Here is a 23,794-nt window from a genome sequence, read left to right on the forward strand (position 1 = left end):
TTCTTGGCTATAGTCCAAAGCATAAAGGATATAGATCTCTAAATCCTTTACTCACCAAATAATTATCTATACCAACGTTGTTTTTTATGAGTTCCTATTTCCTTATCTCTCTCTTTCTACTCCTTCTGTTACTCAACCTTCTGTTACTCAACCTTCTGTCTCTATTCCACTTTCTCCTCTCCCTTTTCCTAATCTCTCTTCTATTCCTATTTCTTCTGTCCTTCCTTATTTCTATTCCTCCTCATATTTCTTCTATTCCTCCTCTTATTTCTTCTGTTCCTACTTCATCTACTTCTATCTTGACCAATCATCCAATGACAACCAGAGCTAAAGATGGAATCAGAAAACCCAATGCGTATATTGTTTCTACCAAATAACAGTACTGCTCTCACTCCCACTACTTATATTCAGGCTTCTAAAGATCCCAAATGGAGGTTAGCTATGTCAGGAGAGACTAATGCTCTTATTCGAAATGGTACTTGGATTCTTACTCCTTCAAATCCAACCATGAATATTATTGGGTGCAAATGGAATTTTCGAATAAAAATTAATGCAGATGGTTTTATATCTAGATATAAAGCAAGGTTAGTGGCTAGAGGTTTTAATCAAGTTGAAGGCATAAATTATGAAGAAAATTTTAGTCCAGTTATTAAACCATTTTCTATTAGAATTATCTTATCTTTGACTGTCTCAAAAGGATGGGTTCTTCGACAGCTAGATATTAAAAATGCTTTTCTCAATGGATTTCTAAAAAAAGAAATTTATATGAGTCAGCCACCTGGCTTCATTGATTCAGATAAACCCCATCATGTTTGCAAACTACAGAGATCTCTCTATGGTCTTAAGCAAGCTCATAGAGCTTGGTTTGAAAGATTAAGTAACTTTCTTCTAAACCAAGATTTTCAAGTTTCCCAAATTGATACATCTTTGTTCTTCAACAATTCTTCTGCTCATGTCATCTATATACTCATCTATGTGGATGATATCATCATAACAGGAAGTGATCCCTCTTTGGTGCAGTTCACCATTAACTCACTCTCTCAAAAATTTGCTAGTTCTGATTTGGGTTCTCTCAATTATTTTCTTGGTATTGAAGTCTTATCTTCTACAGACGGACTTCTTCTTTCTCAGCAACAATATATTTCAAATCTTTTACTCAAAACAAAGATGAGTGAAGCTAAACCTGTGTCTACCCCTATGGCTACCAACTCAGTTCTGAAAAAGGATGTTGGTGAACCATTAAGTGACTCAGACATCAAATTATATAGAAGTATAGTGGGAGCCTTACAACATGCAACCATTACAAGACCAAATATCTCTTCTTCTGTCAATAAAGTATGTCAATTTTTTCAACAACCCACTCAAGATCAGTGGTGTGCAGTTAAAAGGATATTAAGATATCTCAAAAACACTATCGATCATACTTTTAAAATTCAAAAGTCTTATCTCACTCTTACTGGTTTCTCTGATAATGATCTTTAAGCATTCTCTGATGTTGATTGGGTCGGTTGTCCAGATGATAGAAAGTCTATTGGTGGAATTTTGGTTTTTATGGGTGCCAATTTGATGTCATGGTGTTCCAAGAAGCAAAGTACTATGGCTCAATCCAACACTGAGGCTGAATACAAGGCAATTGCAAATGCTACCTCTGAGCTTCTATGGATTCAGTCTCTCTTTGTTGAATTAAAGATCATCTCTGGTTCTTGCCCAATTCTATGGTGTGATAATTTGGGGGCAACTAATTTAACAACAAATCCAATCTTTCACTGTCAAATGAAGCATGTTGAGATTGCATACCACCTTTGTCAGGGATATGGTTAAGCAACAGAAACTTCAAGTTCGTCATATTTCAACCCATGATCAAGTTGCTGACATTCTCACCAAGTCCCTCCCTATCTATTTCTTGGTTCTCTGTTCTTCGTTCCAAACTCAACATCTCTCCACCTATGTTGAGTTTGCAAGGGATGTTAAGGATAATCAATGATTATCAACTAATTAAAGTAACAACTTAGTTAGAGTTAACAACTTAGTTAGTTAGAGTTGATTTGTCTTAAAAAAAAAGAGTTGAGTTGAGTTTGTTAGTTAGAGAATTAGTTAGTTAGTTGTAACAAGTTTCTCTTTCCTCCTCTGTTTCTTTCTCTCTCTAGAAACTCTATTTAAACAGAGTTCTAAATGTAATTCATTAATTTGATTTGAAAAATAACATTTACAATTTTTCTCTTCTTCTTCTTCTTTATTCAAACAGTCTCATATCTCAATATACATATTTTTTTTATTTCACCGGCTAAGGTCAAAGTGCTTTAAGTGGGTAGCTAGTGATTCAAATGATACAATATTAGCCAAGAAAAACTTATCCCACTCTAAAAGTTATAAAGACTATTAAGCTTTGAGAGGCAGATTTGGAGATGAGGAATAGCATTACCCTAAAAAGAAGGAACACATGAAACTTCTACGTCTCCCCATTTCATTCGTTTTTCCAAACAAAAAAGAATTAACCTGCAGTTCTATCTGTACGGATAGGGTTCTTCCTTTTTCTTCCACTTGGAAATGTCGGAGGCATGCTAAAGTTAATTGCAGTAAAGTCATTGGCATCAACTTAAGCTATGAACCATCACGTCAATGCACAATTATATAATTAAAGATACGGAAATGCTATGGTGCCCAAGGAGGGTGACTTAGAGGATGCCCAGTCCAGTCACCCTCCTGACGTGGCGGGTTGAATTTGTTGACCAAAATCTGGCCGTTCAATCTTAAACGGCCAAGATTAAAAAAAAAAGGTGGCCAATACGTGGACAACTGTTTTTTTTATATGGGCAATTATTTTCGGGTCGAGTGTGAGTCAATTATGCTTGACTTAGTTGACTTTGATTTAATAAGGGGACAACTCCATAAAGTCTTAAATACTAATAGTTGGACCATTAACAAAATAATAGTTCAAAATTAAAAACTTAAGTTGTCGTCTTCTTCATCATCTTCTTCTTCTTAGTCTTATTCTTTTACTGCTACTAAAAGTAAACTATAGTTTCTACCACTTCCTTTTGTTTTTTTATCAAACTCTAGATGAATGAGGAAGATAAAACTCATCAATCTCCACTTTCCTTGTTTTTTAGTAAACTATAGTTTCTACCACTTCTCTTTGTTTTTCAGTAAACTATAGGTCCTACTACTTCCCTTTGTTTTTTATCAAACCCTAGATGTGTTTTAATCAAACCCTACATTGATGAGGTAAAACTCTAACTTTTTTAATTTTATTTTGTATTTTCGCTTGGGTAGTTTTAAAGAATATACAATGATTTCAAGGCAAAAAATCGAAGTGAGAAGAAATTCCTAGAATTTCGTGGGAAATTCACGAAAATATGGTAGATTTTCGTGGCAAGTTTCCTTCTGTCTTGCCAAATTTTCGTGGGAAATCTACGAAATTGGCAAGTCAGAATTTTTTCTTTTTTTTTTTTTTTTTTTTTTTTTTTTACAAAAAGTCAGAAATTAAGATCTCTCATGTTTTGTCGATTTTCCACGAAGCATGAACAACTCTACTTGTTTGTAAAAAAATCTTGGGTTTTGAAATTTTTGATTTCTAGGTTTTAAAAGTTTAACGAGTTTTAGGATTTTTAGATCTGATCTTTCTGGTTAGGAATATCCTTCAACAATTACCTTCTCTTTGTTTGATGTCATAATCTTCTCCACAAAAATTCTCTCGCTAGAATCTTGGGTTGATGATGAAGATGAAGTAGTAGAAGAAGACCAAACTTATTTAGAGTTTATGGAGAAAAGAGGGAGGTGTTAAAATAATACATCTAATTCTAAGAGGACTTGAGTGAAAATAATAGAGAGTTGTCCCCTTAGAAACTGGTGTCCATATAAAAAAATTTAATTATTTTGGTTGTCCACATAAGATAGTTGTCCATATAAGAAAAACGGTTGTCCACGTAATAAGAAAAACGGTTGTCCACGTATTGGCCCCCAAAAAAAACCCCAAAATCCAAATTAGAAATCTCTTTCCCGTCTCTATCTCTCTCGTCCCTCTTCCCCTCCCTCTCTATGAATACCATTGATGATCTTTCTCCCTCACGTATCTAGGGTTTCTCCATCCTGTGTTTCTCTTTCTCCATACTGTATCTCTCTCCCTCTCTAAATCTCTCCAAATCAAACTCAAAAAGATAAACCCTAGATGGCAATTTCTGAATTTGAAGGTGAAACTCAAAACTCTGTATTGGATTTCGAAGGGGAAAGGTTTTCAGATGGTGGAAGTGAATCAGAAAGAGATTTTTCGGATTTGGGTTGTGAAATTCAATCACATAACTCTGAATTTGAAGGTCAGTAAAGCATCATTATTTTTCTTATTCATCTCTTACTTTTGAGATTTATATCTATGTAATAGTATATGTTTTAATTATCTTGTTTAATATTTTATTTTACTTAGTTTTATAATCTATTAATGTAGTTCAAGAAGAGTTTCCCACTGATCAAAATGTTGAACAAGCCACAGACAAAGAACCATTAGTTCCACCTGAAATAGGAATGAAATTTAGTACCGATGATGAGGTATTCGAGTTTTTCAAAATATATGCTAAGAAAAAGGGATTTTCTATTAAGAAGAGATCAAGAGTGAAAAATCTCGACGGGAATGACACTTATATAGCATTTTCGTGTTCTAGAGAAGGCAAAGGAGTTTCTAAGACTACTAGTCTTTGAAGCCTAGACCAAGTTGTCGAACAGGTTGTCAGGTTAAAATTTCTGCAAGATTTGACTTAAATGGATATTGGATGATTTCAAAATTTCATCTAGACCACAACCACGACATTAGTCCTACAACATCTCGGTACTTTAAATGTAATAGAACAATTAGTAAGCCTGTGTAAAGGCAACTCGAGTTATGTGATAAAGCAGATATTACAGCAAACAAAAATTTTCACCGACTCGTTGTAGAAGCTGGTGGGTACGATAATGTCCCATTTACAGAAAAAGATGTGAGGAATTTCTTAGATGAAAAAGAAGGGAACGATTTGGTAAAGGTGATGCAGAATCATTATACATTTTTTTCTTGAAAATGGTCGAACAAAGAAATGGGTTCTTCTTTAAAACTGATTTGGACTAATATGGTCGGCTAAAAAATGTGTTTTGGACGGATGGGCGAAGTAGAGAAGCATATAAGGAATTTGGTGATGTTATCACATTTGACACCACCTACAAGACAAATATATATGAGATGCCATTTGCGCCATTTGTAGGGGTTAATCACCATGGACAGTCGATCCTTTTTGGTTTTGGCTTAATCACAAAAGAAGATACTGAATCATTTGTTTGGCTCGTTACCGCTTGGCTTGAATGTATGGATAATGTTGCTCCTAAAGGTATCATTACTGACCAGGATGCAGCTATGAAACTTGCAGTTGAGAAAGTATTTCCAAATACTAGGCATAGATGGTGTTTGTGGCATATAATGAAAAAAGTGCGTAACAAGTTTGGTAGTTACACCAATTATGAGGCAATAACTAAAATTTTAAAAAGGTTGGTATTTGACATCCAAAATGTAGAGGAGTTTGAGAGAAAATGGAATGAGATGATCAATACCTTTCACTTGCATAATAATGAATGGTTAGATGGATTATACGGAGAGAGACGAAGATGAGTTCAGTGCTTTGTGAAACCGTATTTTTGGGCCGGTATGTCTAGCACTCAGAGAAGTGAGGGGATCAATGCTTTTTTTGACGGATATCTAAACTCAAAGACGACACTAAAATAATTTGTGGAACAATGTGTTTATGCTTCGTAGAAAAAAATTAAAAACGAGAAATTAGCTGACTTCAAGTCTTTCTCGCAAATGGTTCCATGTTTGACTACATTACCAATGGAGAAACAAATTCAAAATGTATACACAATAGCAAAATTTCAAGAGTTTCAGTCAGAGATTACTGGAAAGATATATTGTTATTCGATTTCAACCCGTGAGACCCACATGGGGGTAGAACATGAGATAGGAGAGGAAATTTCGATAGAAGGTTATTCAAAGAACGTGACATTTATTGTGCTCTTTGTGAGGTCTACTACTGAAGTTCGATGTTCTTGTCATGCGTTCGAGTTCAAGGGGATAGTATGTAGGCATGCCCTTCTAGTGTTACAACAAAACCGAATATCTTTATTACTCGAAATATATATTCTTAGACGATGGAGAAAAGATGTACGTAGGTCTCACACAAAGATGACGATTGAAGTGGAGGGTCAAAAGGGGACTGAAGAGGAATTGCGATACAATATATTATGCCGCAAACTTAATGAACTTGCAGACTTTGCTTCAGAGCATAAAAACCATTTCTTGAGTCTTTTAGAGTGGGTTGATGATGCGTTGGGGATGTATAAAACGATTCAACCAACTGCTCCAAGTGTGAATGAAAAAAAGACTGATGAATCATTTGAAGAAAGTAGCAGAAACATTAATATCGATGATCCATTAGTTACTACTCGCAAAGGACGCCCACGAGAAAAAAGGTTAAAACCAATCAAGAGGACGAGCAGGAAAAAATTGAAGGGCGACACTCTTCCGACCGATTGAAGTAAGTTCATAATTTTATCTACTCATTTCTTTTTTCTATATGTTTATAATATTGTTCATTGTATATGGTTGAATGTTTTGTTTTTGTTTTTTTGGATATGGTTGAATCATCATGGTTAGTTGAACGCGATATTTGATCAACTACTAGTAGTGTGTTGGGCAATTTGACATAGGCAGTTAAGGTAGCTATGTCAATGTGAACAGTGATTTTTGCACCTTTTTGAGTCTTTATGTTTGTTGGTAAAGAGTGTATCTATCACTCTATGGTGATCTTTTCATTCTCTCCATCAAACTTATTTTCTTGTTAAACTGGTAGCTCCTTAGAAACAACTGTTTCTTCTTTATATAACTATATTGTTGATTGTTGTTATAGTTATTATAGTAACTGCTGCTGCTGCTATTGCTTCTAAATTCCATCTTTATCTAAGAGCATCTCCAATGGGACACTCAATCTCTAATACTTAGAGTGCCACATTTGATTTTTGAGAGTTTTTGTTAAAAAACCATCTCCAATGGAACACTTTGTTAGACACTCTAATATGAGGTGGACACATTTATTATAGAGTGTCTAGAGAGAGAAACTCTAAAATGAGAGTGTCTACTTGAGACTCTCTAAGTGTTACTTTAATATTCCAACCAATAGAAAACTTTGTTTTTCAACCACTTTTTATCTATTGAATTGAAGATGGACATGTGTATTAAGTATAGAAACTTTAGAGATCTCCATTGGAGATCAACAAAAATTAGAGTGTCTCTATATTAACATTTAGGAAAGAGAATCTCTATTGACACTTGACAATTAGGATTTATAGAGTGTTTGTTAGAGTGTCCCATTGGAGATGCTCTAAGGAAGCTAATCCATGAATACTGTATATATAAGAGACAGATTAGAGTATGTAGTGTGTATGAAAACTTTTGATGTCCTAGTAGTATTTATTGCATTATTCGGTAATGTATTGTATTTTGATTTATTATTTTTCATGAATGAAACAGGTTTTATTGGATGCAACTTTTCATGGAAGCCTATTAATTCTTTTGTGCATATGGGAGAGACAACCCTTAATTTCCAGATTGATCATTCATGGCGGTGCTTGATTTTGATGAAGATGATAGTAAGGGTAAGGCTGAAGGTTACATGACTACAGGCAGTTTCCCATTTTTCCTTCTTTATTACATGACTACAGGCAGTTTCCCTTTTTTCCTTCTTTATCTCGTTACACCAACTGTCACATAGTAGAAATTTTTTTTTGGAAGTCGACTACGATCTACGTATGTCGTTACATTTGGCATTGATACATCAAAGATGTGATACGCTCAATAACTGCCCACTCAAACTGAAACAAGACCGGGCCTATAGCCCAACAAGACAATGGCCTAAAGCCCAACTACATTATTTACACCCTAATAATCTCAAATCAAATAACCAAAGATTCCATCTTCTCTGGGATTTGAACCTGAGACCTCCAGGGATTTCTGGAGTTTATGTCAACACCTTGGAACCACTTGGACTACCAACTGTTGACGTCACATAGTAGAATTGGTACAGTGGATTTTAATTTCTTTGGGATGGAGCCAAATTGTATAGTGGATTTTAAATTCTTTGGGAGAGAAGCAGGTTGTACAGTGGATTTTATATTCTTTGGGAGGGAGGCAAGTGTGAGAAAGTTTTTCACATGGTCATGAATCCATAATTACCTAAAAAATTCAATTTCAACATTACTGCTGCTTGGTTCTTTGGATTTACATACAAATTCTCAAATTCTTAATTCTTAATTGTTTAATTATTTTTCATCAACAAACATGAACCTGGGGAAACAACTTGTAAAGTTTGCATATAACCCTGTATACTTCAATTAACTCTTCGAATCTCTTAGTATAACTACTGAAGTATGTCTTTGGCCATCAAAACAGTCAACTTCAAATCTCTATACAAAGACCTCGAATACATAAGAGTTGTAGTTTAAAATCACCAAAACTATGAAGAGTGAGTTAACAAAGACATTATCATGATTTTTAAACAACAAAATAGTCTAGTTCATAAATTCATATTAAATAGTAAGTACATAGATAAATCTCAACAAATAAAAGTACATAGATAAAGGGAACTGGAATACAAAGTGAGTGGACCAAGTAAAAGTAACTGAACATTTCTTACTAAAACACTATATCATAGTTAAAGAGTTTGTCAATAACTCTAAACACGACCATCCATCCCATACGCACTCCTTTCCAACCTTCTTAGTAAAGCATTATATCATAGTCAAAGAGTTTGTCGATAACTCTAAACACGACCATCCATCCGATATGCACTCCTTTCCAACTTTCACTTCTTAGCAAAACATTATATCATAGTCAAGAGTTTGTCGATAACTCTAAACACGAGCATCCGATACACAGTCGTTTCCAACCTTCACTTCTTACTAAAACATTATATCATAGTTAAAGAGTTTTTCGATAACTCTAAACACGACCATCCATCCGATACAGAGTCGTTTTCAACCTTCAATTCTTACTAAAACATTATATTATAGTTAAAGAGTTTGTCGATAACTCTAAACACGACCATTGGATACGCACTCCTTTCCAACCTTCACTTCTCTCAAACAACTTTCGACCTCCTTAGGCGGATCCATGCCATTGTTCCCATCGAGCGAGTCTAGTCATTCCAATGCACGGTTCATAAGTCATGTTCATGTTGAATTGGCTCAGCATTTCCTCGGTTTCCACTGTAATCATCTAAAACAGAAAATCACAATAAATTGATAAGATTACTCCATTGGTCACAATAAAGACCGTCGCCGAACCAAAGTTTACATTGATTTCTAGTCAAAATAAGCAACTTTACTTTCTAATCCAAAAATTTGAGGATTTGAACAATGGAGTACAAAGATTACAATAGCTAAAAAAACCCTATAAAGTCTAACCTATAACTAAGTGAACAAGAAATGATTACTTCAATTCGTCTTTGATTCTAGTTTAAGCAAGAAACTCACCTTCAAAGATCACTAAACTCGAAGCCGGTGACTTCAATCCCTCATTGATGCTAGGGTTTTTGAGTTGGAGATATTTAGAGAGGAAGAGAGATACAAGATGGAGAAAGAGAGATACATGATGGAGATAGAGAGATGCGGGATGGATAAAGAGAAACACGGGATGGAGAAACCCTACATACGTGAGGGAGGAAGATCATTAATGGTGTTCACAAAGAGAGAGGGACGAGAGAGATAGAGATGGGAGAGAGATTTCAGATTTGGGTTTTGGGATATTTGATTTTTTTTATCTTGGCCGTTCAATTTGAACAGCCAGATTTCGGTCAAAGAATTCAACGCGCCACGTCATGAGGGTGACTAGACTGGGCATCCTCTAAGTCACCCTCTTTGGGCACAGTAGCATTTCCGTTAAAGATAATATTTATACGTTAAAAGGATTTTCCACCAGAGTGATCAGAGTTCAAATATCGATGTTCTAAGAAAAATCTAAAGAATTTCGTAAGTGATTTAGTTATACAATTGATTGTTCTAACGCAAATCTCGACAAAAAAACAAGTCAGGTTGTTGTCTTGCCCAAAAACTTGACTCGCACCACTCTAAATTAGGAGTGGTGTCATTTTCATTTTTGTAGATAGAGGACATGTCACCATCCATACAAAGAGAACAAAGGAGAATAGAGAGTCCGAAACACGACAAATAACAGCCCCTAGAGCCTAGAGCTGACCTACCACTAGGTCGATCGTCAAATATTTGTTTTGTTGGGGTCCCTCCTTATAATTAAAGGACTCCTAGTTGGAATAGGATTTCCCTTATTCCTTGTTTGGGGAAAAAAATAGAAACTTCTATTTTTCAAGCCTAAAAAGGAATTCCTATTTCTATTGGTAAACCTCCTTATTTATTATTATAAATAGGGAATGAAAGGGAAGAGATTATACACAACAACTTCCAGAACAAAGAGAAGTCAGAGAAAGAGAGATTTCTGAAGTGGTTCTTTCAAGAGATTGAAAGAGCAGAATATTGGTTTGAAGAAAAGAAGATTATTAATCTTGTGAAGCAATTTAGTTTGTGGTTATCTTCTTCAACCTTTAGTGATCTAGGATTTGTTCAAATCCTAAGGAGTAAGAGATTTTATTTCTTTGTTTCTTTGTTCAGTTTATCCACCATAGGTTTGGTGAAGAGTTGTCCAAGAGTGTTTCTACACATCTTGAAGAATTGTGTAATCCATTATTTAATTATAGTGGAAGATTTCTGGACTAGGTCCCGTGGTTTTTTACCTTCTAGTTTGGAGGGGTTTTTTGCCACGTTAAATAATCTTGGTGTCTCTACTTTTACTTTCGCATCGTTTATCTTCATATTCCTGAACAAGTTAATTAGGTTATTTTTCCTAACAAGTGGTACCAGAGCTAAGGTTGAATTTATTGTTCAGAAATATGGAAGTGAATACTAATTGCATGATTAGTTTAGATGGAGAAAACTACTTGATGTGGAAAGCAAAAATGGAAGATTTGTTATACTGCAAAGACCTAGCTGCACCCATTGAAAATCACGGTACAAAACCGATGAAGATAGATGAAGAAGACTGGAAGGTATTAGATCGTAAGGTTGTTGGATTTATTCGACAATGGGTAGAACCCAGTGTTTTTCATCATGTATCGACGGAGACTTCCGCTTATAGTCTATGGAGGAAATTAGAAGAATTGTATGATCAGAAGACAGCTGCCAAAAAGGCTTACCTGTTCAGAAAGCTAGGAAAATTACAATATAAAGAAGGAACCTCAATTGCTCAACACTTGAATGAGATGAAAAGTCTAGTAAACCAGCTTTCTGCAATGAAGTTAGTTTTGGATGATGAGTTGCAGGCCTTACTTCTTCTAAATTCTTTACCAGATAGTTGGGAGACATTGGTGGTGTCTCTTAGCAATTCTGCTCCTGATGGCATAATGCGTATGAATCACGTAACAGGTAGTTTGTTGAATGAAGAAACAAGAAGGAAATCATCGTCAGACTAGTCTCATTCAGAGGCACTTGTTACAGAAAGACGGGGGAGAGGTAAAAGTAGAAAACCTCATAACCGTGATAAGTCAAGGGGGAGATCAAAACCAAAGAAAGAAGTTAGATGTTTTGGTTGTGGAAAAATGGGTCATTACAAGAGTGATTGCAGGAAACCAAAGAAGGAAAATAAAAAGGATGATGAAAAACAAGATAATGTTGCGGCAGTTGCCTCAGGTGATGACATTATCTTGCTCTCAGGTTGTGGAGACACTTGCTTAAGTATGGCTGAGTCAGAACCAGAAACAACATGGTTGGTTGACTCAGGTGCTTCGTATCATGCTATTCCATGTAAGGATTTCTTTAACTCTTACAGAACTGGTGACCTTGGCAAAGTCAGGATGGGAAACTTAGGTTTCTCAAAAATCGTAGGAATTGGAGAAGTGAAAATCGAGACGAGCACAGGGAGTACATTGATTCTTAAGAATGTGAGGCATATACCAGATCTTCGATATAACCTAATCTCTACCGGAGTATTAGATGATGAAGGGTACCACAGTCACTTTGGTGATGGAAAGTGGAAGCTCACAAAAGGGTCAATGGTGATAGCAAGAGGGAAGAAGTGTTGTACTTTATACAGGACTCAAGTAAAACTGTGTAAAGGAGAATTGAATGCAGTTGAAAAAGATTCTTCCACTGATCTTTGGCATAGAAGACTCGGGCACATGAGCGAGAAAGGACTTCAAATCCTTGTTAAACGACAAGTCTTACCGAACGTAAAAGGTATAAATTTAAACACTTGTTCTCATTGTTTAGTAGGAAAGCAACATAGAGTTTCCTTTCAAAGGAATGCATCTGAAAGAAAATCCAGTGTTTTGGAGCTTGTTTATTCTGACGTTTGTGGACCTTTAAAGGTCAAAACACTTGGTGGTGCTTTGTATTTTGTTACTTTTATAGATGATGCTTCCAGGAAAGTTTGGGCTTATGCCATAAAGACCAAAGATCAGGTACTTGCAGTTTTCAAGAATTTCCACAACATGGTAGAACGGGAGACAGGAAAATCATTGAAGTGCATTCGCACTGACAATGGAGGAGAATATATCGGGTCGTTTGAAGAGTATTGCAAAACCCATGGTATTCGACATGAACAGACAGTTCCCAAAACTCCACAACAAAATGGTGTAGCAGAACGCATGAATCGCACTATTGTGGAGAGGATCAGATGTATGCTCTCAGAAGCTAAGTTGCCTAAAAGTTTCTGGGGTGAAGCAATGCGTACTGCATGTTATCTGATCAATTTATCACCTTTAGCACCATTAGATGGAGATGTAGCTGAGAGAGTGTGGGCTGGGAAAGAAGTCAGTTATGAACACTTAAGGGTGTTTGGTTGCAGGGCTTTTGTGCATATACCTAAAGATCAAAGAGAAAAGCTTGATGATAAAGCCAAGCAATGCATCTTTTTAGGCTATGCAGATGAGAAATTCGGATACAGGTTATGGGATCCAGTCGATAAGAAGATTATTAGAAGTAGAGATGTGGTCTTTCTTGAAAATCAAACTATTGAGGACTTCGGGAAAGTTGAGAAGCATGAGAATCATAGTAATGATCTCATTGATCTAGATCCACATATCTCTTCTAAGGTTATGCATGATAATGCAGGTGAAGAACAAAATCATGAAGATGAAGCTCATGAAGATGTTCCTATGGGTGATGATGTTGAGCAAGGAACGGAAGTTCAACATGAACCACCAGTTGAATTGAGAAGATCGACGAGAGAGAGAGCACCATCTACCAAGTATCCTCCACACGAGTATGTGATGGTTACAGATAGTGGAGAACCACAGTGTTATGAAGAAGCCATAGATGATGAACACAAGAAGGAGTGGTTGAAAGCTATGCAAGATGAGATTGAATCATTGCATAAGAACAACACCTTTAAGCTGGTTGAAAAACCTAAGAATAAGAAAATTCTTAAAAATAAGTGGGGTTTCAAAATCAAAACCGAAGAAAGAAATTCACAACCACGGTATAAGGCACGCCTAGTGGTGAAAGGATTTGGGCAGAAGAAGGGTATTGATTTTGATGAGATTTTCTCTCCGGTGGTGAAGATGTCCTCTATACGGTTAGTATTGGGATTGGCTGCAAGTATGAACCTAGAAATTGAACAACTAGATGTCAAGACCGCTTTCCTTCATGGTGACTTGGAGGAAGATGTGTATATGGAACAACCAACAGGGTTTGAAGTTAAAGGTAAGGAACACTTGGTTTGTAAGTTAGAGAAGAGTTTATATGGGCTGAAACAAGCACCAAGACAGTGGTACAAAAAGTTTGAATCATTCATGAAGGATCAAGGGTATCACAGGACGGCTTCAGATCATTGTGTTTTCGTTCATAAATTTCCTGATGGAGATTTGATTATACTTCTACTTTATGTTGATGATATGTTGATTGTTGGTCAGGATGCTAATAAAATTAGCAGGTTAAAGAAGGAACTAAACAAGTATTTCGATATGAAAGACTTGGGTCCAGCAAAACAAATTCTTGACATGCATATCTCTCGTGATAGGAAAGCTGGAAAACTTTGGCTATCACAAGAAAGATACATTGAGAAGGTTCTAGAAAGGTTCAATATGGACAAGACAAAACCAGTGAGTTGTCCATTAGCCAGTCACTTCAAGTTGACTCGTGATCAGTGTCCATCAACTAGAAGTGAGAAAGAAGAAATGGAGAAAATTCCTTATGCTTCAGCTGTAGGAAGCTTGATGTATGCAATGGTGTGTACAAGACCGGACATTGCATTTGCAGTTGGAGTAGTAAGCAGATTTCTTGCTAATCCAGGCAAAGAGCATTGGTTAGAAGTGAAGTGGATTCTGAAGTATCTTAGAGGTACGTCTAAAGCTCGTTTATGTTTTGGTAATGATAAGCCAGTATTAGTCGGTTACACAGATGCAGACATGGCAGGAGATGTAGACTCTAAAAGGTCCACATCAGGCTACTTATTTACATTTTCAGGGGGAGCAGTGTCATGGCAATCTAAATTACAAAAGTGTGTAGCTTTATCTACTACAGAGGCAGAATATATTGCCATTACAGAATGTTGCAAGGAGATGTTATGGATGAAGAGGCTGTTAGAAGAACTTGGTATGAAACAAGATAATTATGTTATTCATTGCGACAGTCAGAGTGCCATCCACCTCAGTAAGAATTCTAGTTTCCATTCTAAGTCCAAGCATATAAATGTGAGATACCAGTGGATCCAAGATGTTCTTGAAGACAAGGTTTTGAAGATCGAGAAAATCCATACTGACGACAATGGTTCAGATATGATGACAAAACCATTACCCAAAGGCAAACATGAGCTATGTAGCAGTGTTGCAGGTTTGGGGATGGTAGGTCCCTTTTCATAAGTCGGGAGGGGGAGTTTGTTGGGGTCCCTCCTTATAATTAAAGGACTCCTAGTTGGAATAGGATTTCCCTTATTCCTTGTTTGGGGAAAAAAATAGAAACTTCTATTTTTCAAGCCTAAAAAGGAATTCCTATTTCTATTGGTAAACCTCCTTATTTATTATTATAAATAGGGAATGAAAGGGAAGAGATTATACACAACAACTTCCAGAACAAAGAGAAGTCAGAGAAAGAGAGATTTCTGAAGTGGTTCTTTCAAGAGATTGAAAGAGCAGAATATTGGTTTGAAGAAAAGAAGATTATTAATCTTGTGAAGCAATTTAGTTTGTGGTTATCTTCTTCAACCTTTAGTGATCTAGGATTTGTTCAAATCCTAAGGAGTAAGAGATTTTATTTCTTTGTTTCTTTGTTCAGTTTATCCCCCATAGGTTTGGTGAAGAGTTGTCCAAGAGTGTTTCTACACATCTTGAAGAATTGTGTAATCCATTATTTAATTATAGTGGAAGATTTCTGGACTAGGTCCCGTGGTTTTTTACCTTCTAGTTTGGAGGGGTTTTTTGCCACGTTAAATAATCTTGGTGTCTCTACTTTTACTTTCGCATCGTTTATCTTCATATTCCTGAACAAGTTAATTAGGTTATTTTTCCTAACATGTTTCACGTATATACGTACAATTTAATTTGTATAAAGACCTCATTCACTCTATCTAATCAATATACAAAATTCACCACGACACTAACAATCGTTTTATTTAGTCACTATTACATATGTTCGTTGAAACCCGCTATTTAATTTATTATATATACAAGATATTAATCATGATACAAGTACATATTAATGCTGGTGGAGAATTTGAAATAAAACTTCTCCAAATCAACTAATTACTTCATCAAGATTTCTTTTTACTATCTATACAAAACAATTATCTTGTAATAAATCTCACACAAATTTACATAGCTAGAAGGGTTCTCCCATTGAACCAATTCTTTAACATTCTTCTCTATTTCTTTTGTTTCCTTCATCAAAGCATCAATGCAAAATCCCAAGGCACTCAAAGAAAGAACCATTAGGGTTTTGATCTCTTTGTTCTCTTCACTAACATCCTCCACTTTATCAATCACTTCTTTTGAATGTTGAATAAAAGAACTTATAAGCTTTCCCATGTCATCTTCATCTTCACTTATCAAAACCCTAATCCCATTTCCATTTGTTGACAACTTCCCCATCTCTATATCACAAGAGATGTTCTTACTTTTTAGCTCATTATCTAAGTTCTCTAAGGACTTAATCGAGGTGACTTCCTCGAAACATTTTAATGAAGAAACAACCATAGTTTGAAAAAGATTTAGATCTCCACTTATTTGTTCTTGTAGCTCAATCCAATCAACCCCAAACCTTTGAGATTCTTGAACTAAAATCACCATGGATTTAGTTGAAAAATGCAAGAGATCCACCATTTTTGTCAATGAGCCAAGTAACTTACCATAACAAGCACCATGAAAAGGCAAGAACCAAAAGTTAGGTTCTACTCCAGCTTCTGCAATGAACTTCCCTAGTTCAATAACATTTGCTTTTAGCTTCGTTTCCTTCCCTTTAAACTCGGGTAATAATATTTTCGACTTGGTCTTCCGTTTAGCAAGAAAATCTATCGATTCGATGCATTCATGAAGCGTTTGTAAACTTTGGGATAGCTTAATTTTTGCCATTGTTGAAGCTCTTGTTGGTTGTAAGACAATTTCAACCATGATTGAACAAGTTAGACCAATGAAAGCTTCTATGATTCTTATAATGGCAAACTCTATTGGAGGACCATAATCTTTCCTACCCAAGATTATTAGGGCAGCAATGACTGCCGATATTGCTCCGGCTTGATCATACATTCGACTTCTCCTTAAGAAACTTGTGAATATGAACCAAGGAATGAGAGATAAAAGCCTAAGTTGCACTAGTTTAGGAAAGAGAAAGCAAATCATTACTCCATAGATAGTTCCTAAAACTGTTCCTTGTGCTTTAATGTTCGAAATTTTGAATGTTGCTTCTCTACCACCAGCCATGCTAACACCAACTGTTAGTCCTGCCCAAAACCCATTTTCTTTGCTAAAAATCATCCCAAAAAGCACTGCAAGCCCTAATGAAAGTGAACACTTAACTGCAAATATTAGCCTTTCAGTACTAATTGATCTAATTTTCCAATCTTTCAACATTGTTTTTATGGTGTTTTGATGGTTTTGTATTTGTACTGGTTCTTCATCAACAATGGGTATTGGGTTGTTCTTCGGGGAAGTTTGATTCGGTCGGGTAATACTCCTCGATCCGTCGTGGAGAAGTTTCATGCAAAATAGAAAGAAGAAAGATGGTAGATCATTTTGGGTAGTAGGGAAGTTGGTTTGAAGAGTTTGGTGAAACAATTTATCAACTAGAATTTCTTCTCCTTGAGGAGCTCCATGAACAGTTGATGAATCACTAGGTTGAGAAGACTTAGTTTTCTTTAGTGTCAAAGTTATTCGATCTTTTAAAGTGAGAAGAAGATTTTTGAGTTCTTCATCTGCAACCTTAACAGGAAATGAAGAACAAGAATTAAGAGCTAATTCAATCCCTTTTAAGGGTGTCTGCAAGGCTTGTAATCTATCTGTTGGATTCATGTCATATTGTTTTGCTAATCTGTTTAAAGGCATCTCCCATTTCATGCTTTCCTGTTCAAAACCAAAGTGATTTATCATTAGAATTGCAAAAAAAATTGTCTCTTTACCAAATGCGATAAGCCCTTTGACTAGCTAACACGAAAATCCGATTCATGGTAATTAGTCGACATATGAGAAATCTTAGGGTACTTTAAGGGTCCTACTTTTACGAACAAAAAGTGCTACAGTCATTCAGAGTTTGCTTAGAGTGTTACGTTCTTACGCAAAGTATCGTTAGCACGATCTGCTGCATTGAGATTTGAAAACTAACTAAAAGGAATATATATGTGGCTCAAGATATAAGCATTTTCCTTTATGAAATGACTAGAAAATTCTACTAGCTAGCTAGCTTTTCATTTAGATGTGGATGATGAGTTAAAAAATGAGTATAAAGTTGTGAATAAAGTACTTGTTTGATTTTGATATCTTGGAAGAGAGTGGTTCCTGTTCTGGCCAGTGACTTAGCCAAAGAAATTGATGCCAAGGCTGATGTCTTGTTTTCTGCACAAAAACCCTTCACCAAGAGACTCAACCTCTCTGAGATATTTTCATTGAATACCATGCACTGCTTTTTTACCTATTAAAACAATACAAGCACCATCAAAATTAGTTGTTTGATTTCAAAATTCACCCTACTTTCATCAAAGTTTAAATTCAAATTATACTAGAAATCTCATGCATTTTCTTGAATACGACGCTAGCGATAAAGAGATTTATAAATTTTGAACACCTTCTAGGCACGAAATATTTGAATATCTTGTTCTTTAAGGAGAATTGATTAGTGAACTAATTACGTACCTCGAAAGATGCCAATCGAGGATAGGGAAAAACCAAAGCTAAAACTGCAGCTAAAGCAGCAATAGTTGTACTAACACTGACATGTATCGGGTGTGTAAACAATCCAGTATGTTCGCCTTTGACAGATATTACCGCATATAAAATTACAATTTGACCAAGTGCAACTCGTTTACATATCAAGTGAGTTGATTGAGGTAATGTAATAAAAAACGTCGTGATTGTAATAGCAACCACACTAGCACTAATGGAGAACCTAGCCGATCCAATAAGCCACCGTATTAATAAAGCAGGAACCACACCTTGAATGGTTGCATAAAAAACATGCCAACAACCACGAAGCGTGTCACCTAATGTTGCTTCTGAAACGATAAGGATTACCGTTACGTATGATAAAGCCGGAAACGCTAGCTCGTGTTGGAGCACTCCTGGACCGAATAGGGTAATGAATCCGACAATCATGCAAGCTAACGATGTCCTGAATGCTGACCCTAGTCGTGAATGCCATAAGTCTCGCATTCGTCTAGTTCTTGTTATTGGTACTAGGTCTTGTAGTGGGGCTGATATTGGTTCAGCTGTTGCTGCTTTTGATTCTCTTGATATGAACATTTTTCCCAAGAAAACAGCAAAACAGCTTTAGGTGAAAGAAAAGAAAGAAATTTCTTGAAGTCCAAAAAAGAGTTGGTTGGGACTTGGGTTATTAGTTTGGACAGATAACTAGGGTTTTTGTAGTAGTAGAGGAAGGTGAGGAGAAAATGGAGATCGTACAAGGGTATCTATCAAGTAGGATCCACTTCATATATATTTGTAATTTAATCTAAAAAAGTATTTTAATTATATAAATCACGTTTTCATAAATATTATGAAAAATTACTAATAATTGATAATTAATTAAGCGGCTTGGAGTAGGAGTGGAGCCGATTAACAACAAATTAAGAAAGCTAGTCATGCAAGTTTATTGCCTTTTTTGTTTGAAATACTTAGGCCATGTTTGGCGCGTGGGAATGGAATGTGATTCCTGGGAATCACAATCCTGATATTGTTTGGCTCGCGGGAATGCAGTGGGAATCCTATTCCCGGGGGAATAGAATTCCCTCAAAATGGGGTAATAGCAAACCCAGGGAGGGGGGTGGGTTTGTGATTCCCATTCCCGGGAATGCTTTGTTTTAATATTTATAGACCAAATTATCCTTAATAAAATATTAGAATGACTATTATTAAAATCGTCCTCCACACAATATCACAACTAAAAAAATTAAAAATCTATGGTTAGCCACCACCATAGCAATGCTTTCTCTCGCTCAAATGTAACTTTTTCTCCCTCTCTAGTTTTTTCTCTCTTCTCTTTTTCTTTTTTCATTACAATCGATTTCATAATGTTTAAAAAGAAAAAAAATTTAGCCATGACCTTTATTTATTTTAAATAATTTTTTTTAAATGGTCAGCGTCCCTCGAACCTTTGACCTCCGAAGTGGAAGATTATACCTTTTACGACTCCAACCAAAGGTTGTTGGCATTTTAGATACTATTTAATTGGTGTGTCATGTTACTATTTCATATCTGCAATTTTGAATAAATAATACTGATTAAAGTACATAATAAAATTGACGTTTTATTTATGTAGTTTAAGGATATAATAGGAATTTTACAAAAAATTATATTCCGATTCCTACACGAACCAAACACCAAGTTAGGAATCTATCAGGAATCGAATTCATATTCCTGGCCAAACCAAACATCAAACTGAATAATCTGATTCCCGGGAATCGTGTTACGGGAATGCGATTCCCGGGAATCACATTCCATTCCCGTCCGCCAAACATGGCCTTAGGGTTTGGTGGAATGGGATCCGGATATGCCGTGAATACTGTTCTATTTGTGAATTATTCCGTCGGCTCTTGCAATCGTTACTTAAAAATGTAAAGAACAGAGCAAGACTTGACTTCATTCAGTATACTTTAAATCCAACCTAACTTGCATTCAACCTGGTTCATCTCAGTTTGTACTATTTAATATTTATTCAATCACATATAAAGAATAACAACGTGCAACCACCAGTTCTACTGGTTTTAGTAGGTTCTCAACAAAATGACAACTCGCTTAGACATTTTTTTTACTATTAAAGACATGTTAAATCGATAGAAAATCTCATTTCTTGGTTCTCTTGGAATTGTTATTTAAATATATAGAAAAGAACAAGACTTGACCTGACGAAATTTATTTTGAACCCAACTTTATTTTTCGTTCGCCTCAATTTGTACTTTTTAATGTTTATTTCAATCACCATATAGGGAATAGCAACGTGCTACCGCCCATTATGTTGTATGTAGTAGGTTTTGAACTAAATGACAACTCTCGTAGAAATTTGTACTATTAAAGACATGTTTAGGCCGATAGAAAACATATCACATTATTATAACGTGATTTGCTTTTAGTACTAATTATTTGTCCTCCAAATACAAGAAATGAGATTTTCACATACTGGAGGAAGTAGTATAATGTAATTCTTTATTCTACGACAATATCTCAGCTATCATCCATACATTACCTAAAACAGGAGGAATCTTATTTTTAAGAGTCATCTCACGTGAAAAAAATGGAAAAATTGAAACCAACACATGCTGACTTTCAAATATCCCTCTAATTAAAAATCTTGATCTTGTCACGGCTTATCTAGCTATTTTCATCTTTGTCTATGTCACTATGTACTTGTGTAGAACTATCTTCAACACATTTAGTTATTATGAACACCAAAAGAAAAGTTATTATAAACACAAGACCTAAATTTTAGTGCTTGGCAACAAAATGGTGATCATCGGGTCTACTACGTAATACCCTAAGTCCCCGACCATATATTATTTAAAAATTGTGAATATGAAACTCAAAATCGACTGAAAATTAGTGCAGGAGGAAGTCTAGTAATTGAGTATGCACAAGACTATATAAATAAGGAAAAATGAGTGAAAGATCCATAAATATCACTCCTAATGGACCAGCAGTCCAAGTCAGAAAAAAAATAGGGTTTAGGTCCAAATGGTCAGAAATTTGTAGGCCCAAGAAAAAAAGGACAACCAGATTTTTGGTAATGCCCTAAACACCCTCCAAGCTTTTTATACACCTATTTCTCTCTCTCTTTAGCTTTTCAGTTTCTCTCTCTACGCCATTATCTCTCTGCTCCATTATCTCTCTCTACGCCATCAACTTTCAGTTTCTCTCTCCACGCCATTAATTTTCTGTTTCTCTCTCTACACCATTATCTCTCCTCAATTTTCTTCATTTCCTCTCTTTACCTTAACTTTTCAGATTCAATAAGACTACTTTTGTATCTAGATTTTTGAGAGATTGGGTTTCTTCATGAACACAAATCAAAATTTTTTTCAAGACCTAGACTTGCTTAGATTTAGATTCACTCTTTTTATAGGGATTGATCACTAACTAGTTTAGGTTATGATCTTGAAAAGGGATTCATTAGTTTTAGAGAGAGATTCATCGCCAAGTTTAGATCTGTTTTTTTTTATCTCTCTAGCAGTACAACAAGTTTAAAATCAACAACAGTTTTGTATCAAAACTATTCTCTAGGGTGAAGATCCGAGAGGGTTAGATCTGGATTCAAGATTGAAAATTTAATTTGGGTGTTGGGTTTAGAACAAATTTTAAGAACAATATGATTTTTGGGGTGTTCGATCTCTATACTTATTCTCCTAAATTCTCTTAATTTTTTTGTTTTATTTTTATTATTAAGTGATTTGTAAGATTGAAATTATTGGATCAGTGTAATCAAAACTGTTTCATTTATGTATATAAAAATTTTCAAATCGACTTGATTATGATACTGGGAAGGCTAGTACATAAACAATTCCTGGTACACAAAAAGAATAAAAATAGGAAATATGGAGAGAGAAAATTCCCAGGCTAGTACATAAAATAATTCCTGGTACACAAGAAAATTCCCAGTACAAAAGTGTCTAGTACATAAAACAATTCCCAGTACACAAGAAAATGTCCACGACAAAAGTCTCTAGTACATAACCAAATGGCTAGTACATAAAACAATTTCCGGTACACAAGAAAATTTCAAGTACAAAAGTGTATAGTACATAACCAAATGGCTAGTACATAAAACAATTCCTTGTACACAAGACAATTCCCAGTACAAATGTGTCTAGTACATAACCAAATGGCTAATATATAAAACCATTCCCGGTACATAAGAAAATTCTCAGTACAAAAGTGTCTAGTACACAAAAATATGTACAATACAAAGTAAAATGTCTTACAAATTTTCTTTGAAAATAATTTACGTTTTGGAAAGAATATCCTATAATTGTCCATCATATAAGGAGAGAATGTTTGAGAGAAGGAAAGAAGTTAAGTTTGGAGAGGAAAAATATGTTTAAAAAGAAGAAAAAATACGGAGAGAATCAAATCAACGGGAAACTACCAAAAAAATATATGGAAACAAATAAATGAAAAACTACTAAAAATGAGGAAAGTATAAATTTAAAGAGTAGAAAATCATGTATTAATATACCCCTAAACACACATTTAGTCCCCCCTAAACACACATTTAGTCCCCCCTAATATTAATATAGGATTTTAAACCAAAATAATAATTATAATAGATATTTAGTCCAAATTAGTTAAAGTATATCTAGACTTCAAAGTTACAGTATTTTTCTGTATAAAAATTCTTGTTTTGTTTCATAAATTACCTGTAATTTATTGTTAAAGTTTCATACTTTATTTCATGTTTTCCATATTTTATTTCATTTTTTTTATATGTGTCATACATAACACGTTATTTATCAACAATGTTTCTTCCAAAACGAAAAGGACTAAAAACCTATTTTCTGGGAAGATTGGACCTTAAACTTTTTTTGAACTTTATTTTGGACTTAACACCCATGGACCCTTTTTAAATCAGATACATAAAACAATTCCGGTAAATAAAACAATTCTTGGTACACAAGAAAATTCCCTGTACAAAAGTGCCCGGTACATAACCAAATAGTTAGTACATAAAACAATTCTCGGTACACAAGAAAATTCCCAGTACAAAAAGTGTCTAATACATAACCAAACAGTCAGTACATAAAATAATTCCCAGTAAACAAGAAAATTCTCAGTACAAAACTGTCTAGTACACAACCAAATAGCTATTTCTTAGAAATTTCTTATGTATTGAAAATTAAAAAATCGAACATTTGGTATACATATTATTCAAGTCAAGAAGAATGTAACTTTGTCTTTCTTAGACATAATATCTTGTTCCCCAAATGGAACATTTGGTATATGTATTATTTGAAAGTGCATTTCTGGTTTACTAGAGGATTCTCCTCTAAACCCGACATTCTTCCATATACCCAACTTTCTTCAATGTACAC

At 35.1% G+C, this 23,794-nt stretch overlaps 1 protein-coding gene across 1 annotated transcript; it reads right to left on the reverse strand.

The window, feature by feature from the left end:
- Positions 1–15,704: 15,704 nt before the first annotated feature.
- LOC147558437 (uncharacterized) lies at positions 15,705–19,188 on the reverse strand. Its single transcript, XM_086660102.1, has 3 exons — positions 18,414–19,188; positions 18,025–18,192; positions 15,705–17,627 (listed from the first exon to the last, which is right to left on the reverse strand). The coding sequence occupies exons 1-3, from the start codon at positions 19,017–19,019 to the stop codon at positions 15,840–15,842; spliced, it is 2,562 nt and encodes an 853-aa protein (XP_086516228.1). The 5' UTR covers positions 19,020–19,188; the 3' UTR covers positions 15,705–15,839.
- Between the last annotated feature and the right edge of the window lie 4,606 nt (positions 19,189–23,794).

Source organism: Eschscholzia californica, unplaced genomic scaffold (assembly GCF_041429995.1).
Source record: "Eschscholzia californica isolate CP2 unplaced genomic scaffold, dmEscCali1.0.p SCAF_2, whole genome shotgun sequence".
In the NCBI taxonomy this organism is placed as follows: Eukaryota; Viridiplantae; Streptophyta; class Magnoliopsida; order Ranunculales; family Papaveraceae; genus Eschscholzia; species Eschscholzia californica.

What these genes read in the sequence shown, in the direction of transcription:
- LOC147558437 (XM_086660102.1), bottom strand. Translation starts at nt 19,019, where the DNA reads ATGTTCATATCAAGAGAATCAAAAGCAGCAACAGCTGAACCAATATCA. An exon ending in CTCGATTGGCATCTTTCGAG is followed by an intron (nt 18,193 to 18,413) that starts GTACGTAATTAG and finishes TTGTTTTAATAG; the next exon opens with GTAAAAAAGCAGTGCATGGT. An exon ending in AAGATATCAAAATCAAACAA is followed by an intron (nt 17,628 to 18,024) that starts GTACTTTATTCA and finishes GGTTTTGAACAG; the next exon opens with GAAAGCATGAAATGGGAGAT.